The 16,465-nt window shown below is 53.0% G+C and overlaps 2 protein-coding genes across 3 annotated transcripts in view; one reads left to right on the top strand and one right to left on the bottom strand.

The window, feature by feature from the left end:
- Nucleotides 1-1,822: 1,822 nt before the first annotated feature.
- Nucleotides 1,823-2,469, top strand: SFT2D3 (SFT2 domain containing 3). Its single transcript, XM_056115707.1, has one exon. The coding sequence runs from the start codon at nucleotides 1,846-1,848 to the stop codon at nucleotides 2,467-2,469; it is 624 nt and encodes a 207-aa protein (XP_055971682.1). The 5' UTR covers nucleotides 1,823-1,845.
- Nucleotides 2,470-6,232: 3,763 nt separating this feature from the next.
- WDR33 (WD repeat domain 33) overlaps nucleotides 6,233-16,465 on the bottom strand; it is a 108,656-nt gene continuing 98,423 nt past the window's right edge. For both annotated transcript variants that reach the window (XM_056115453.1, XM_056115454.1), the window contains 5 exons: nucleotides 15,325-15,763; nucleotides 9,890-10,053; nucleotides 9,709-9,801; nucleotides 8,328-8,543; nucleotides 6,233-6,839 (listed from right to left, as the gene is read on the bottom strand). In XM_056115453.1, coding sequence (XP_055971428.1) covers nucleotides 6,610-6,839; nucleotides 8,328-8,543; nucleotides 9,709-9,801; nucleotides 9,890-10,053; nucleotides 15,325-15,763 — 1,142 coding nt within the window. In that variant the 3' untranslated portion in view covers nucleotides 6,233-6,609. The remainder of the gene's footprint in view (nucleotides 6,840-8,327; nucleotides 8,544-9,708; nucleotides 9,802-9,889; nucleotides 10,054-15,324; nucleotides 15,764-16,465) is intronic.

The following is a 16,465-nucleotide window of genomic DNA, read 5'->3' as shown; positions in this document are numbered from 1 at the left end:
CTTCAAGAACGTCGAAGAAATAGCTAAGAGGACGAAGAACCTCTGGGCATATCTCTTTGATTCCACTGTTCTTCCTGCATTAACATATGCCTCAGAGACCTGGGCCCTACGCAAACAGGATGAGAATGCTATTCAGGTCTTCCAAAGAAGAATAGAAAGAGCTATGCTTGGAATATCACGTTTCACTCAAATGAGAGAAAAAATCCGGAGTTCCGACATCCCTCGACGATCAAGAATCAGGGACGCTGTCTAATTTGCCAAGGTGTCAAAAATCAGATGGGCTGGTCATGTAATGAGATTTAAAGACGACCGCTGGACTAGAGCTGTTACTGACTGGATTCCACGGGATGTCAAAAGACCACGTGGCCGCCCACTTACCAGATGGTCAGACTTCTTCGTGAAGATCATGAACGATCGGTTTGAGGCTCTTCATGATCCCAGAGCGAACAGATGCCATTGGGCTACACTAGCACGCGACAGGGACAAATGGAGACGTTACTGGCACCCGCTCGAGCAAATCGACAAGTAACGGGAAGTTAAGTGATTAAGTGATTTATAAAAAGCAATACAAATTTATTTTATTTTAGGGGTACAGTTTAGGATCTGGAGTGGAAACATTCAAAATATAGTGGTGTGAAGGTGCAATGGTGGTGGGGTTGGTGAATATTAAATGTAATGAATGGTTGGGAACAACTTCATAAAAATAACAGGGGGAAAAAAACCCCAAAAACCCACTGACTGGTCTGTCAGCACTGTGGAGCCTAAAGATGAGCTCCTGCAAACGGCACCAATGGGAACAGGACAGGAAGCCAGAGCCAGCTGCCACTACCCAGGACACACGGGGTAAGGGGCTTCCTTGGCTGCTGGAGCTGGAGCCTGACTCTAAACCGACCTTGACTTGAAACAGAAACAAAACCACCACCTTTGTTTTTGGGACCAGGCCATCGATGTTCAGGGTTACTCCCGGATCACTTAGGGCTCACTCTCCGATCACTCAGGGTTACTCCGGGACCACTCAGGGCTCACTCCTAGATCACTCAGGGCTCACTTAGGGTTACTCCGGGATCACTTCAGGGCTCACTCCGGGACCACTCAGGGCTCACTTCCCGCTCACTCCAGGGTCACTCAGGGCTCATTCTCCATCACTCAGGGTTACTCCGGGACCACTCAGGGCTCACTCCCAAATCACTGGGGGCTCACTTAGGGTTACTCGGGGACCACTCAGGGCTCACTCCCCGATCACTCAGGGCTCACTCAGGGTTACTCCGGGATCACTGAGGGCTCATTCTCGGATCACTCAGGGTTACAACGGGACCACTCAGGGTTACTCCCGGTTCACTCAGGGATCACTCCTGCAGTGCTCAGGGACGATCTGAGATTCCGGGATCCGACCAGGTGGGCCGCCCGTCGGCAAACAAAGACGACGACCCCCAGGACTTCTGTCTGTCCCGGCGTGGGGGACACGGCCCTCGAGCCGGTGCCTCCACGGCAGAGCCGTCCAGAACTACCCCTCCACGTCACGGCCAAGCCGGGGTCTCGCGGAGCCCCTCGCGCCGCCCCCGGCAGCGCCCACCCCGCCGCCCCGTCAGGTGAGGCCGGTGCCTCCCGCCCCGCCGAGTCCCTTCCCCGCCCGCCCCTCTGCCCGCCACTTCCCGGACGAGGTGACTCCGGTCACGAGGCGGCAGCGGGAGCGCGGCAGAGGCAGCGCCCGACCCGACACCACCGCCCACTTCCGGCAGTCCCCGCCCCTTCCGGCAGGGCGGGCCGCCCTCCGCGGGGAGACCAGCCGCTTCCGGCCGGCCGGGACCGGAAGTGAGGCAGACTCGCTGCGCCCGCGCCGCCAAGATGGCGGACCTGCACCGCCAGCTGCAGGAGTACTTGTCGCAGGGGAAGGCGGGCGGCGGGGACGCCCAGGAGCCGCTGCTCGCCGCGGACCCGGCGGCGGAGAGCGCGGCAGGCGGAGGGCCGGGCCGCGCGTGGCTGGAGCGCGTGGGGCTGCGCTGGGCGCGGAGGGAGCCCGCGGGCGCGGACGCGGCGTGGCTGCCCGGCCTGGGGCGCACGCAGCGGTGGGCGGCGGCCGGCGTGTGCCTGCTGCTGGCCGCGCTCTGCTTCGGCCTGGCGCTGCTCTACGCGCCGATGCTGCCACTGCGGGCGCGCAAGTTCGCGCTGCTCTGGTCGCTGGGCTCGGTGCTGGCGCTGGCGGGCGGCGCGCTGCTGCGGGGCGGCGCGCCGTGCGCCCGGCCGCTGTCGGCGCCCGCGCTGCTCTACGGCGCCGCGCTGGTTGCCACGCTGTACGCCGCGCTGCGCCTGCGCAGCACGCCCTGGACGGCGCTGGGCGCATGCGCGCAAGTGGCCGCGCTGCTGGCCGCGTTGCTGGAGGCGCTGCCGCGGGGCGCGGGCACAGCGCTGCGCCTGGCGCTCGGGCGCCTGGGCTCCGGCGCGCGGCTGGCCCCGGCGCTGCCCGTGTGACGCCGCGCGGAGCCTGGGCGCCTCGGGGCCCCGAGGCCCAAGTCGGGCCTTCGTCGCCGTCCTCGCCGGCTGCCGTTGAAGGAGGAGAAAGACTCGTGTTTCCACCGGTTGCTTTGGTGAATCCCGGCCCCCGAGACTTTTACCTTTGTCGTTCCAAAAAAAACAGCGATATATTCTAAGCGAATGTTAATTTTGTTTCCCGTGGCCCTTGGAAGTGACTCTTCTTCTGTCCGATGCACGAGAACTGCAATGTATCTGATGAAGCTCTCGCTTTAGTCATGGACGGTTAAAAGCTCGTCGCGTTCTGCTTTCAAAGAATCTTAATAAGACCTCTAATACGAAAGATTCCATGAGACGAGTGATGGACCAAAAAAGGACGTTTCCTGCCCCAAAGAGACACGTGGTATCCAGTACATGTTCAGCAGAGCCCCGAGCTCGACCTGTGAACTTCTTAGACGGAATCCCGATGCCAGATGTGATCACCGACCTTATCATCTGCTTTTTTATTTTGGGGGCCACACCTGACGGTGCTCAAGGCTTACTCTTGGTGGACTGGGGGGACCATACGGGTTGCAGGGGTTTGAATCAGGGTCGATGCGATGCAAACATCTACCCACTGTACTGTCATTCTGGCCCCTTGTTACCTGCTTCTTATACGGCAGTTGACCTTATGCCTAATGTATTCTAAGATAAATAGTGGCCCCCAATTTTCTTTTTTTCTATTTGTGTCACAGCCAGCGATGCTGGGTAACTCCTGGCTCTGCACTCAGGAATCAGCCCTGGCGCTGCTTGGGGGTTGCAGATTGAACCCCAGTGGGCCGCATGCAAGACAAACTCCCTACTCGCTAACGCTCGGCCCCATGGCCAAATATCTTTGCTACAGGTTCAGCACTTTAAAAAAAAAAAGGTTTTAGCTACACCAGCTGTGCTCAGGTCTTACTCCTGGCTCTGCACTGATGGATCACTCCTGGTGGTGCTCAGGGACCTTATGGGGTGCCTCTTAATGGGGTTGGTGTGCAAGGCAAGGACCCTACCCACTGTGCTGTTGTTGCTCCAGCCCTAAGTTCAAGCACTTGATCTTGTTGCATTTATTGCCAGGAAGTATGGGCCCAGTAGTATAAGTCCATAAAACTATTGTCTGCTGTGAGACTTCTTGTTACTGCTTCTGGCATACTGAACAGGCCATCGCTGCAGCCCATATAAATATATACTAACTAGAAAGCAAGATTTAAAAATTCTTTGCCAGTGGCTCAACAGGATGGGAACTTTACCAGTTCCCATCATGATTCCTGGATGATCACCTCTGGACAGTTCAGTGAATTCTAGGGTTGGAACATCCATGTATCGGTTTTGGTTTTGTTTTTTTTAAGAAGCATGCTCAGCTGAAGTTGAGATTTGCCTTTTGGTTCATTGCTTTGCACAACTTGTAAAGAATGGTTTTCAGAATTCCCGTGCCAACTTAAACATTTCTCAGCACTGGAGTGTCTTTTGTTGACGAGAATAAAAATCTGTTCCCATGACTTCATCAGTGAATTAAGCCCAACCCCTGAGAGTAACCTAACGTGACCCACAATGCACTGTTAGGTTTTCAGAATTCTCTAACACTTCTTGTTCTCCAAGTAAACAGATACCTACCTCAAGGGAACAGCCAAATGGTGAGGGTGTTCTTAGGTTAGGAGCAAACATTTACCAGGGATTCTTCAACCAGAAATGGGTGCACCATTGGGTGCTGTTTCATTTTGAAATTTTTCTAGATTTATGTGACTAAAGTTTCTAATAGCATTTTAATCTTGGTGCTGTTTTTAGAAATTTGCTTCCCAACCTTAAGAATTAAAGTTTAAAAATAGTTTAATTTTCCACAGCTTTGTATTTTGACAATATTTTAAATATTAAATATTTTAAATGTGTTAAATCCCCCTTAGGTGCTTAACCCATAGATCCTAATTTTCCCAAAATAAAATTTCAAAATATGACCTTGCTAGCTGTTGAGTGCAATCATTGTTTAAAATTATAGCTTAATTTTGTTGAGACAAGTTCTTCCCACATGAACCTCAGAAAAATGCTCCTCATCTCAATATGGGTTTGTTCTCCTGCATTCTTTTTACCTTCTTAGAGTTCGATGAAAACATCTCATTTTAGGTTAAATCAGTAGACAACAGATAACCAGAGTCAAAGCACCCAAGCCCCTTAATTGTGTCTTTGCCAACAAGGTGCTGATAAATAGCAAGTGAGTTTCAAAATAAAGTAAAATTCACTCGAGATGTTCTAATGGCTTATGTGATTAACATTTTCCCATTCTGCAGAAATAACATAGCTTTTATGTTTTATTATTACTGGCTTTGGGGCCATACCTGGCTGTGCTCAGGAGTCACTCCTGGTAGGGCTGAGGGGACCATGTGTGGTGCAGGATTTGAACTTGAGTGGGCCACATGCAAGGCAAGAGCCTTACGCACTATGTCTTTAGCTTGCTTTTACCATTTTCTATAGTAACATTTATTGAAAGGCTTGATGTCGTTTTTTGGTTTGGGGGCCGCAACCAGTGGTGTTCAGGGCTTTCTTGTAACTCTCCACTTACTCTTGGTGGGACTTGGAGGACCTCATGGGGTGTCAGGATCAAACTAGGATCGGCCGTGTGTAAGGTAAATACTCTGCCCACTGTACTATTGCTCTACCAAGGGGTAGTTTTTGATACACTGCAACTGTGTCAGTGTCCCCTTTTCTAAACAAACAGTGACAGACATTTAGCATTACTGAACTGACCAAGTATACTATTCCCCCATGTTGGACTGAAGCTGGGCATTTGCACATAGTAAAGAAGAAAAGAGTTTTATAAAACTGACATGTTTTTGTCTAATCTTTCCTCATTTAAATAACCTTGTGAAATGGTTTATAGGGATTAAAAGAGTGCATGTAATTTCCATCTTAGGTCAAGTTCTTCTCAGCAGGCAAAAGGTGACTCATGCCTACTAAGTGAGCAGCAGGAAGTAAACCCCACGATGAACCCCTGCTTTGACAGACTTGAGTTTTTCCTTCAGAGTATACTTTTCTGCATTTTTGTTTTTAGGGTCAGACTGGTGATCCCGAGGGCTCACTGCTGGTCGAGCTCAGGCCCATGTGTGGTGCTGGGAGTTGAACCAAGATTGGCAGTGTGTAAGGCAAGCACTTAACCCCTGTAGTATCTCCTTGGTCTCAGTTTCTTACAAGAACCAAACGGGATGGGCAGATAAGAATCTGAACATAAAAGCTGGCGTTGGGGACAGAGCCGAAGAGATGCTGAGTTTGACGCTGAGCCTCACCTCATGCCATGCACCTTTAGTCTCAACTACCAGGGCGAGCCTTGAGGGCACCACAGCACTGTCAGGTCAGGCCCACATGGTGGGAGAGACCTGATGGGAGTAGCCACCACTTCAGGTCAAAGTTCACATATGAATATGGGGCCAGAAGAATAGTACAGCAGGTAGGGTGCTTGCCCTGTGCCCAGCCCACCAGGTTTGATCCATGACACCCCCTACAGTTCCCTGAGCACTGCCGGGAATGATTTCTGAGTTCAGAGCCAGGAGAAACACTTGAGTATGTGCCCTCTCCACCACCTGACCCCTCCCCACCACCCAACCCCTCCCCAAAAGGAGAAAAGTTAATAAAGCACACTTCGCCAATATCACCACAATTGTGTGACACCCCTAAGGACACCAGATGTAGGGGAAACTTTTTAAGGTTAACACAACTAATTTTCTGTTATTTCTTGAGTAAATCACATTCTGTATTCATACAAAAAAAAAGTTTTTTTTTTTTCCTCTGACAAACTGTACATATAGAAACAAATTCCCAATAGGACATGAACTTAAATTTGTGGAGGGGCTCCAAGTCTGTGACACTTACAAAAAGAAAAAAAAAAAAAAGATTCCAGCTTGTATGTATCTTCACAAAACGATGAGGGAGTTAGGGCAGTGAGGATGGACAGGACAGGACAAGGCCAGCTGCTCGGGGCAGCCAGCAGCAGGCTCTTCGTCTCGTGGGGCTCGGGTTCCAGGGCCCCAAAAGAGCGCAGGCTACATGGGGCAGCTTCCTCCGTCGCTTTAGCAAGTCCACAGGAAGTTCTTAAATACTGTCCGCAGAGGCCGAGGGCGACTCGTCCGACTCCTACCGACCCCTCCCGCCACCCCTCGAGGTCCCTCGCCTGGGTGGGCCAGAGTTCATGTTACTCCCTCGCCCCCAATTGCTGCCACTCCGGCCCCCTCTCGAAGGAGTGCCACTGCCTGGAGGGCCCCCAAAAGGTTCATCTCTGTGGTAGCCGTCATGGTGGTCTCCATCCAAGGAGCTGGAACGCCCCGACTTTGGCACTCTCTGTGAAGGTCCAGGGCCCCCTCGGCCTGCAACGAAACATCAATTTTGCATGTGATACACGTTTTTCAGCAGAGACTTAAAGCCGCCTAACACCTGGACAAACTGAAACTCTCTGAGTCTTTCTTTAAGACAGATTCTGGGGACAATTAGCAAGGCACCCCCGTAAATAAATATGTGCCTCGCTCTTGACAACTACCACACCCATCCTGGGTCGTGACTGTGTCTTCAGGGTCAACAGAAGAAGTCCCCCAAGTCTGTCTGTATAATGGAGGCACCAAGAAGCCAGGAGAGAAAGTCACTGAAATGCAGGGAGCCAGTTTTAGGGAGTCAATCACCCACCTAGTGGCACTCTGAGGGAACACCTGCACAGCACTGACTTGACTTCTGAAGGGACAACAAGATACACAACTGGAAGTAACTCAAGTGTCAGGCTGATCTGAGTAAACACAGGGCACCTGTAATTCATTATCCCACATAACATAGTAGTAATGTGGCACTCTGATTTCCATTTAAAGAATAATTCTTGGGGCTGGAGCAATAGCACAGTAGGTGGGGCATTTGTATTGCATGCGGCGGACCAGGGTTCAATTCCCAGCATCCCATATGGTCCCCTGTGCACTGCCAGGAGAGCAAGTCCTGGCACAGAGCCAGGCAGGAGTAACCCTTGTGCATCGCCGGGTGTAACCCAAAAAGCCAACCCTCCCCCCCAAAAAAGCGCATCTCTCAAGTGAACTGAAAGATTTGGCTACATCTCTGACCTACTGCCAACTTTAGTGTGCCTTAAATCCTTTTTAGTGGAATATGAAGTTCACTGAGATGAAGGTTAGGAAAGCTAACCTAAAGAATGATTCTGGTGTCTTACAAAGCCCTGTCAAGGCCTCCCTGAAGTGCTTGGGCCAAGAACTGTCAGCTGGAAGGTCATTTCCACACCAGCCATACAGCCTGACTGGGCTTGGCAGGTGTCAATTGTCCTTCCCAGTCCAAGGTCACACCCATCACGAGCCATGACATGTGTGCTCGGGTGGGGAAGACCCCCTGTGCCATGTTAGGCAACCTACAAGGACTCTGTGCTGAGAATAACCAAACACCAAGAACCTACCACAGCATTTCCTCCCTCTCGATCACACCTGGCAGTGCAGCAGACTGACTTGTGAGCAGCCGTGCGAGCCCAAGGCAAGTCAAAGCTGGGCCGAGAGCGCAGAGCGGCCTTCCCGGCTGACGCTGACCTCTGCCACAGGAGCAAGAGCTTCAAACTTCCGAACCCATCGAGAAGCAGGAGAGCCCCTTTCAGGTCTGCACCTCTGGACACAGGTAACGCTCCTCCCAGGGGCCTCGGGGACAGCAGGCACAGGGGAGGACACATCGCCCCTGGCAGAGGGAGGCCGTTTGCAGCGAGCGCGTGTACATCAGAGAGGGGTGTCCCAGGAAGTGGGATCAGGAGTCAACACCAGGCCAAAGGGCCGCCGGGCACAGAGGATGAGCCAAGCATTCACGGGAGCATAGGCTCCACTCACCTTTGCCACCTCGATCCTCTGCCGGCCCCCCTGGGGCCTCCATTTCTCTGTGCTCAGAGGTCCCTAGCCCATCGTGCCAGGGACGCTTTCGAGGAGGCAGAGAGGCCATGTCCATGCCTTGGAGAGAAGACGAGCGCTCTCTGCTAGCTGGGGAATGGCCATCATGGGGGGCATGGTCGGGACGAGGAGCGTCGCGGAAATGTTCGTGGCCAGGCCCTTAAACGAGACACAGAATCGCAAGGCTAGGCATCAAACCATCTCTCACAATCCCAAAAGCACACAGAAGCGGTGCTGTCTGGAGTCAGTAGCAACTTCCATTCATGCTAGAAACATTCCCTGATACTCACCGTAGGTCAGGAACAAGCTACAGCATGATGACAGTTAAACAAGAAAAGACAGTGGGGCTGGAGCGACAGCACAGAGGGTAGGGCATTTGCCTTGCATGCAGTCAATCCAGGTTCAATCCCCAGCATCCCATATGGTCCCCCGAGCACTGCCAGGAGTAATTCCTGAGTGCAGAGGCAGGAGTGACCCCTGTGCATTACCGGGTGTGACCCCCCCCCCCCAAAAAAAGAAAAGAAAACACAAGAAATGTGCACTCATCCTAAAAGGAGAGGCAGGTAAGGCCCACAAGAGTGGTTTTTGCTCTAGACACAAGCACAGAGGGGAGGGCACTTTCCCTGAGGCAGTCAACCCAGGTTCAATCCAAATATGGTTCCCCAATCCCCATCACAAGCGATATCTGAGTACAGGACAGGAATGAGCCCAAAGCACTGCAAGGTGTTCTTCACACTAAACAAACAAAAACCCTCCAAACAAAAAGTGCTTCTTTTATTTTTAAACCTCAGAATGTTTTCACACTTAACATCTCAGGACTCTAGGGGCTAGAGCAATAGCACAGCAGGTAGGGCGTTTGCCCAGCATGCAGCTAACCCGGGTTTGATCCCCGGCATCACACATCCCTGAGAGCAGAGCCAGGAGTAACCCCTGAGCATTGCTGGGAGTGGCCCAAAAGGCCAAAATCAAAAAAACAAAAAACAAAACTTGAGGACCCCAGAGATTTCCTTTATGAGTAGCGATATGTCATCAATTTCTGTGTCAGCAATTAGGAGTGAGGAAACAGTCCTTCATTTGAGCTATACTTTCGAAATGAACCCGACCTAGTGAAAAGAGCAGACTGCTATTTAGATGAAATCCTTCAACAGTCTGAGTTAAAGAAGAAAAGAGGACTCTCCCGTTTCCATAATCTACCTGTCCACACAGAATACTGCGGACAGCTCAGCACCCGCTGGAGAGGGAGCTGGAAGAAAAAGGCCTGGTGAGTCCGGGAAGGTCTCCACGGCCGAGCCGGGAACCCCCCGAGCTGCCCTGAGCTGCTCACCTGGCTCTCTGTTTCCATCCCAGGAGTCTAGCTTCCGGCCACCTTCGAAGCGAGGGAACTCATCAGGTGTGGGCAGGAGGCCCTTCCTTCCTCCTGCGGGACAGACACAGCGGCACCTCACCCACTGTCTGCACGTCCACGGCCGCCCTGCACCCCGACCTCCTCCGACCCACACACTCACCGCGCGGGGTACCCCGACCTCGGCCTCTCAGGTCTCTCCCCCGAGCCGCTTCGTCAGAAGCATCAAAATTCTCCTCTGGACCAAAGTCCTCAGGACCAGGAAAACTGTCCCTTCCTCTGGGGGGAGCACGGCCTTCATGTCGCGGGGGGGCTCCCCTTCTGAAGCTGCCGGGAGAAAGCAGAACACCCACTGCATGCAATCCTCTGCCACTCTCAGAGAATTCAGAGAAGCAGAAGATGTGAAAAGCTCCAGTCCTAGGCCAGAGGGCACCCAACTGGGTGGGCACCACGCACCCCCAGAAGCAGCCCCCAAGCAGAGCTGGACAGCCCACGGGCACCGTCAGGGATGGCCCCAAACCAGAAGTCAAAAGAAAACAGGGTCAAATTTAAAAACAAATCGGTGTTCTGAGGCTGCAGGGATCACAGACCAGGAGTGACTCCTGAGCACTGCCAGCAATGTTTTGGGTGCGGGCCCCAAACAAGAAATGAAAACAGGCCCACTGAGACCGGAAGGGAATGTACCATCGAGCAGGTAGGTTCGCTTTTATGCTGTCAGGAAGGAATACAAGCAGCACTGACGGGGAGTGGGGTGGGGTGGTGGGGGGAAACGGAGGTACTGGTCACACCCAGCAATGCTCGGGGGTTACTCTGGGCTCTGCATTCGGGAATCATTTTGGCGCTACTCAGGGGGACCATGTAGGATTGCTGGGGATTGAACCTGGGTCAGCCCAACGTGCAAGGTAAGCCCCTTCCCCACTGTACTACCTCTCCGGCCCCAGGAGTGAACACTTTCAACTGATCTAGCATATCAAGCGCTTTCCCTAAATCACTACATTTCACCCCCATAGTTACTACAGGAAACTGCCACTGTCATCAACTCTGTTCTACCAGCAAGAATATGGAGAACAGAGAAATTAAGTCACTCACCTAAGGACACACAGGAAATGTTAGAATTTGAATTCATTCCCTCTTGACCCCCAGTCCAAGCTCATTACCCGCGCCTTCCAACTTTTTACTATCATTCTCATTTCTGTAATATGATCTCATCCAAAGAGGGGGAGGGAGGGATCCAGACTCCTGCCTGCCTGTTTGGAATCACCCGCGCTGCCCTCATGGGCCGGGAAAGCATGACTGTCACCAGCGTGGCCAGGGGAGCTCTAACGCTGACCCCGATGAAGGGAGCAGGCGTCGGCATCTGAACTGCCTGCCCACTGGCTCGCTGGGAGCCTGCTGCCCTGGCTGGTGGACGATTTCAATGTCCCTCGGGAATTCAAGGAGCAAGAAGCTAAGTTGGCTGGAGAGTCACCGAAAGAGAAATACCGCAAGGGAGCACTGGCCGCGTGGCCAAGCCGAGTGAGGAGCAGGAAAGAGGCTGGCCCGCTGGGAGGGCGCACGAACAGCACCAGGGCAGGACAGCCGACGGGCGCCGCTGGCCACCCCTGTGCCGGCCTTCCACGTTTTCTTGCATCTCCTTTAAGTTTTCTCTCGACCACCACTTTAGTTTGAAACACAGTATTTCAGTAACGCTTCACGAACAGAACACACACCCAGAAGGTTCTCCGCATGTGCCTTAGTGTCCATCTGTCCAACTACGTGTGAAAGGACAGGACAGCAGGAGAGGCATTTGCCTCACATGTAGCATAATGAGGCTCCATCCACAGGACCCGGATGGTCCCCCAAGCACCTCCAGGAGAAACCCCTGAGCACTGAGCCAGGAGTAAGTCCTGAGCACCACTCCAAGGGGCTCCCAAACCAAAACAACAAACAAACAAACCCAGGAAAACACAACAAAGGATTTGCAAGTGTTTCAAAATCAGCTGCTGACATGCTACTTGACCCTTAAATACTTCAGACTTCTTGCCCAAAGATTTTCTGCTCTATAACATTGTCATCACTCTACTAAGACATAATATTCGGTCCAATTAGAATTTCTCTGATAATCCTCAAAACTCCCTTTACACAATTATTTATATTTTTTCCTTTTGGGGTCACACCCAGCGATGCTCAGGGGTTACTCCTGGCTCTGCACTGGGGAATTACGCTCGGGGGGACTATGTGGGATGCCAGGTTTGAATCTGGATCGGTCGTGTGCAAGACAAACGCCCTACCCGCTGTACTATCGCTCCGGCCCCTTTTATTTTTTAAAAGACATTTCACTCATGAAAACACTAGTGTGCTTAACTTCCTAAAACTGTGGGTCCTGCCCTATCTGGGACTGCATAACTTTTAAAGGCATGTTTAAAAACTGACTTTATTATTTCTTATCGGTAAATGTTTGATTTGCATATCTATGTCATATACCTAAACACCTGGAGTGGGGGTGGGGTCACATAAGTGATTTTCCAATTGTCTCACTTCTCCTATATTACTTTGTATTTTCAAGCTAGTCTTTTAAGCAATTTTTAATTTTAAGAAAATTGCTATTTAAAAAAGTTAAAATGAGGGCTGGAGCGATAGCACAGCGGGTAGGGCGTTTGCCTTGCACGCGGCCGACCCGGGTTTGATTCCCAGCATCCCATATGGTCCCCTGAGCACTGCCAGGAGTAACTCCTGAGTGCAGAGCCAGGAGTAAACCCTGTGCATCACTAGGTGTGACCCAAAAAGGAAAAAAAAAGAAAAAAAAGTTAAAATGACATATCATTATCTAACAATTCCTTTCCTAGACATTTCTATCCTGTGCTCTTCTGTGCACAAATTAAATTTGAAGCAGCAATATTCATTTCGTTTAAACAATGAATCCCTGTATCCTTCTTGGGTCAGCAGCCGCATGCTGGACAGAAGGAGCTGTACCCAGAACACCGGCTGCAAAACTAGAGGGGCCCAGGCAGCTCAAACCTGTGTCGTTGGACAGCAAGAGAAGCACGACTCAATGTCAAGCGGTGTTCAAAGCATGAGGAACAAGGACGGCACTGGGCGCGAGAGGCGAGAGCTCACCGCAGAGGGCCACGGGCGTCCAGAAGTCGTGCCTTGCAAGCAGAGGAAACAACAAAAGCCAACGGAGCAAGAGAAGCTGAAGATGAAAGCAGGACGGCTCAGGGCCAGGGCGACTGTCCCGCCGGCAGGCAGCTTGCCTCACATTCCCCAGGCCCCTGAGCTGCACCGGGAGTGATCCCTGAGCACTGCTGGATGTGGCCCAAAACAAAAACATAACAGCATAGCTCAGCTCAGCTCAGTTTTAGAGGAAAGGGAAAACAGATTAGAAATCCAGACTTAGGACTGGAGAGATGAAAAAGGGTTTTAGAAGCTTTCACTGCAGATAGCCAACCCGGGTTTGATCCTCTACACCATGAGTTCCCTAGCACAGAGCCTGAAGGATCCCCAATACCACTGGATGTGGCCTCAGCAGGAAGGAAGGAAGGAAGGAAGGAAGGAAGGAAGGAAGGGAGGGAGGGAGGGAGGGAGGGAGGGAGGGAGGGAGGGAGGGAGGGAGGGAAGGGAGGGAGGGAGGGAGGGATGGATGGAAGGGAGGAAGGGAAGGAAGGAAGGGAGGGAGGGAGGAAGGAAGGGAAGGAAGGAAGGGAGGGAGGGAGGAAGGAAGGGAAGGAGGGACGAAAGGAGGGAGGGAGGGAGGATGGATGGATGGAAGGAAGGAAGGAGGGAGGGAGGGAGGGAGGGAGGGAGGGAGGGAGGGAGGGAAGAAAAGGATGAAGGGAGGGAGGGAGGATGGAAGGAAGGAAGGAAGGAAGGAAGGAAGGAAGGAAGGAAGGAAGGAAGGAAGGGAATCAAACAGTAAAATCTAAAACTGCACAAATGCAGAGATGCAAGGAATACAGTTGCCGCCAGAGCCCACGGAAAGGAGACAAAGAGCAAAGGCTTGTGTGTCATCAAACACACCCTCAAGAAAATGGGGAGCCTTGGGCAGGGAGAGAGCTTGAGGGCTGACAAGCATGCTTCGCAGAGGGGAGCCCTGGGTTCAATTCCTGGCACCACACATTTTGCCCCAAGCACTGCAGGGAGCAATTCGGAGTCCCTGAGCACCACTGGGTCAAGCCCCCAAGACCAGAGAAAACTGAGAACCTGCGAATGCCTATCCTTAAAGTCTTCCCTGGAATTTCATCCTTGCTGGCCGTTCTTTTCTAGGAGATCCCGTCAAGTTGGAAACTGTCATCCTCTAGCAGCAAGAAAGGAGTGAGGCGGGGAAAGCCCAGGGACGGGGGATGTGCAGGAAGGGGACCTGAGCAGTCCTGGGCCCAGACAGGCCGGAACCTGTTCTGTCGTCCCACTTCCCACCCACAAAGTGATGGCGTGAGATGACACAGGGGTTTGTTCAGGTGCTGGCCAGTGTGAGCATGGGGGCCGACCCCAGTGCGTCCTATGGCCTGGCAGAGTAAACACCCGGTTACAGCAGATTATCACAGCATTGATTCTTTCAAGTCTCACTTGAGATTCCACGAATCCTGTATTCTCCATATTTCTTCTATTCCATTTTTATTCCAAGCAAGCTGAGAGTTCAAGTCTGACCTCAACCTAATTTGGGTTTAAAAGCAAGATTTAAGGCTGGAGAGAGCTCACCAGCTGGGCACGGGCTGCACACGCGGGAGGCCGCCGAGCGACTGGGACTGACCCCAGCACGGAGCTGGGAGCAGCCCCCGTGTGGGGTAAAATTTAAAATAAAGGCGAGGTGATTTTTCAGTTTGACTTTGTTGGACTCTTTAGGTAATCCCATGAAAATGCTCTAAGGACTCCTTTATTCCCACCTTGCAGGAGTCATCAAGAGCTGTGAGGTTTCTCACTAAATCCAAGAAATGCTGCATAGTATATACTGATCCAGCCCGTAAAAAGTACTAAAAATTACACATACACAAAAAAGGACATTACAGAGGGCCATAAAGAGTTCAGCGGGCATGGCGCTGGCCTTGCATTGGCTGCGCCGACCCCAGCACCCTGCATGGTCCCCTGAGCACTGTCAGTGTGGTCCAAAAAAAAAAAAAAAAAAAAAAGAAAAAGACTAAGAAAGAGCCTGTGAGATGACACAGGGGTTTGTTCAGGTGCTGGCCGTCCATGCTGCCAACCCCCGTTCCGTGCCCAGTGATGCTCCGTGGTCCCCTGAGCACTGCCGGGGGTCACTCACGAACACAAAGCCAGGAGCAGCCCCCAAATAAATTAGTTAATAATCAGAGGAAGGTTAAAAAGCATAACTTTCCCATGCAAATACAGGCCCTCGAGCGGACAGGACTAGTCATCAGGAGTAAAGCAGCATTTCTCCACTTAGGGCTAGATGGGAGGGCCCCAAGGGGGCCGCAGGTGAGAGCCGTGCCGAGGGGGTGGGTGGCATAAGATTAGGAGGCCCGCAGGAGGAAGCAAGGTGGGAAGGGGGTCAGAGTTGGGAGACGGTGAGAGGGGGTGGAGCAGATGACTGTCCCCAACCCGGAAGGAACGCTGGAGAGAGGCGAAAGACTCCGGGGGAGGGTCAGGGACCCAGAGTGTCCGTCCCACCTTTCTTCTCTGCGCCCCCGAAAGCGTGGGTCCTCAGGGTCCCGGGGGAATCGTTCATCTCCAGGTCTGCGGCCTTCCCATGCTCCTGGGGGCCCCCGGGCTGCACCCCGGCCATCCCCCTCGCTGAACTCCCTGTGATCGGGGGGAAACGGAGGCCCGGGGCCCCCACGCCTCCACTTCTCTTCTTGGGGTAAAGGTCCTCCTCGGCCCTCAAATTCACGTAAGCGGTGGCCAAAGCGCTTGTCGGGGTGGAAGTCATCTGGTCTGCTGAAGTCGTCGGGGAAGTCGGGGTGAGGGCCGCGCCTATCAGGGGCACCCCTGCAGTCCTGGCCGCCCCGGAAAGGGCCCCTCTCAGGACCGTGCTCCGGGCCGCCGCTCTGCTCATGCCTCCGCTCTGACAGAGGACCCATGTGGTGGTTTGGGGGGCCACGGGAGTCACCTAGAGGAAACAAAGCTGACTTTTACCATCTCGCGGGCATCCGCAATCACGCATTCCCACCGTTTCATGCTCCTGCAAGGCTCCTACACCCAGCCTTTCTCCTCAGGAGACAAAAGTCCCCAAGGCAGCACAAAGCGGCAGGAAGTGGGGGCTTTGGGGCACAGACCGCGGCGTGAGGGTGCTGGCGCAGCAGCCGGGCCCAGGGCGAACGCTTGGTCTGCCTCCAGAGCCATGAGCAAGGGTCAGCGGGCGCCGCTGCCACCTGATGCAGAGGCCACGAGGACGAACCTCTCTGGGTCAGGACTCACGCCTGCCCTGCGACCGAGCACACCAGGAGGAGACAAGCGGCAGGGCCAGGCCGCTGGGCAGAAAGCCACACGCTAGCCGGCACCCCAACAAAGCTTGGTCGTCACCTCACAGTTCCCTGATTCGTTCCCGTGGGCAGGATCCTGAGTGCAGGGCTAGGAGCTGGGATCCTGCAAGCACCCAGAGCGCTCGCTCTGCCCACGTATCCGCATCCGGGATAAAGAGCTCGGCCAGACACGGCAGCCATGGGTCTTTCGAGTGAGGGCTATGGTAACCTAAGAACCTTCCTGTGCTCTCATTTTTGGGATTTTATTTTTGGGGTCACACCCTTCTGTGCTCAGAGGTTAATCCTAGCTCTGCACTCTGATTCACCCTTGGCAGTGCTCAGGGAACCAT

The sequence above is a fragment of the Sorex fumeus genome, unplaced genomic scaffold, assembly GCF_029834395.1.
Source record: "Sorex fumeus unplaced genomic scaffold, SorFum_2.1 ptg000029l, whole genome shotgun sequence".
NCBI lineage: Eukaryota > Metazoa > Chordata > Mammalia > Eulipotyphla > Soricidae > Sorex > Sorex fumeus.
Note: the sequence above shows the minus strand (reverse complement) of the source record. Positions and strands in the feature narration are given on the sequence as shown.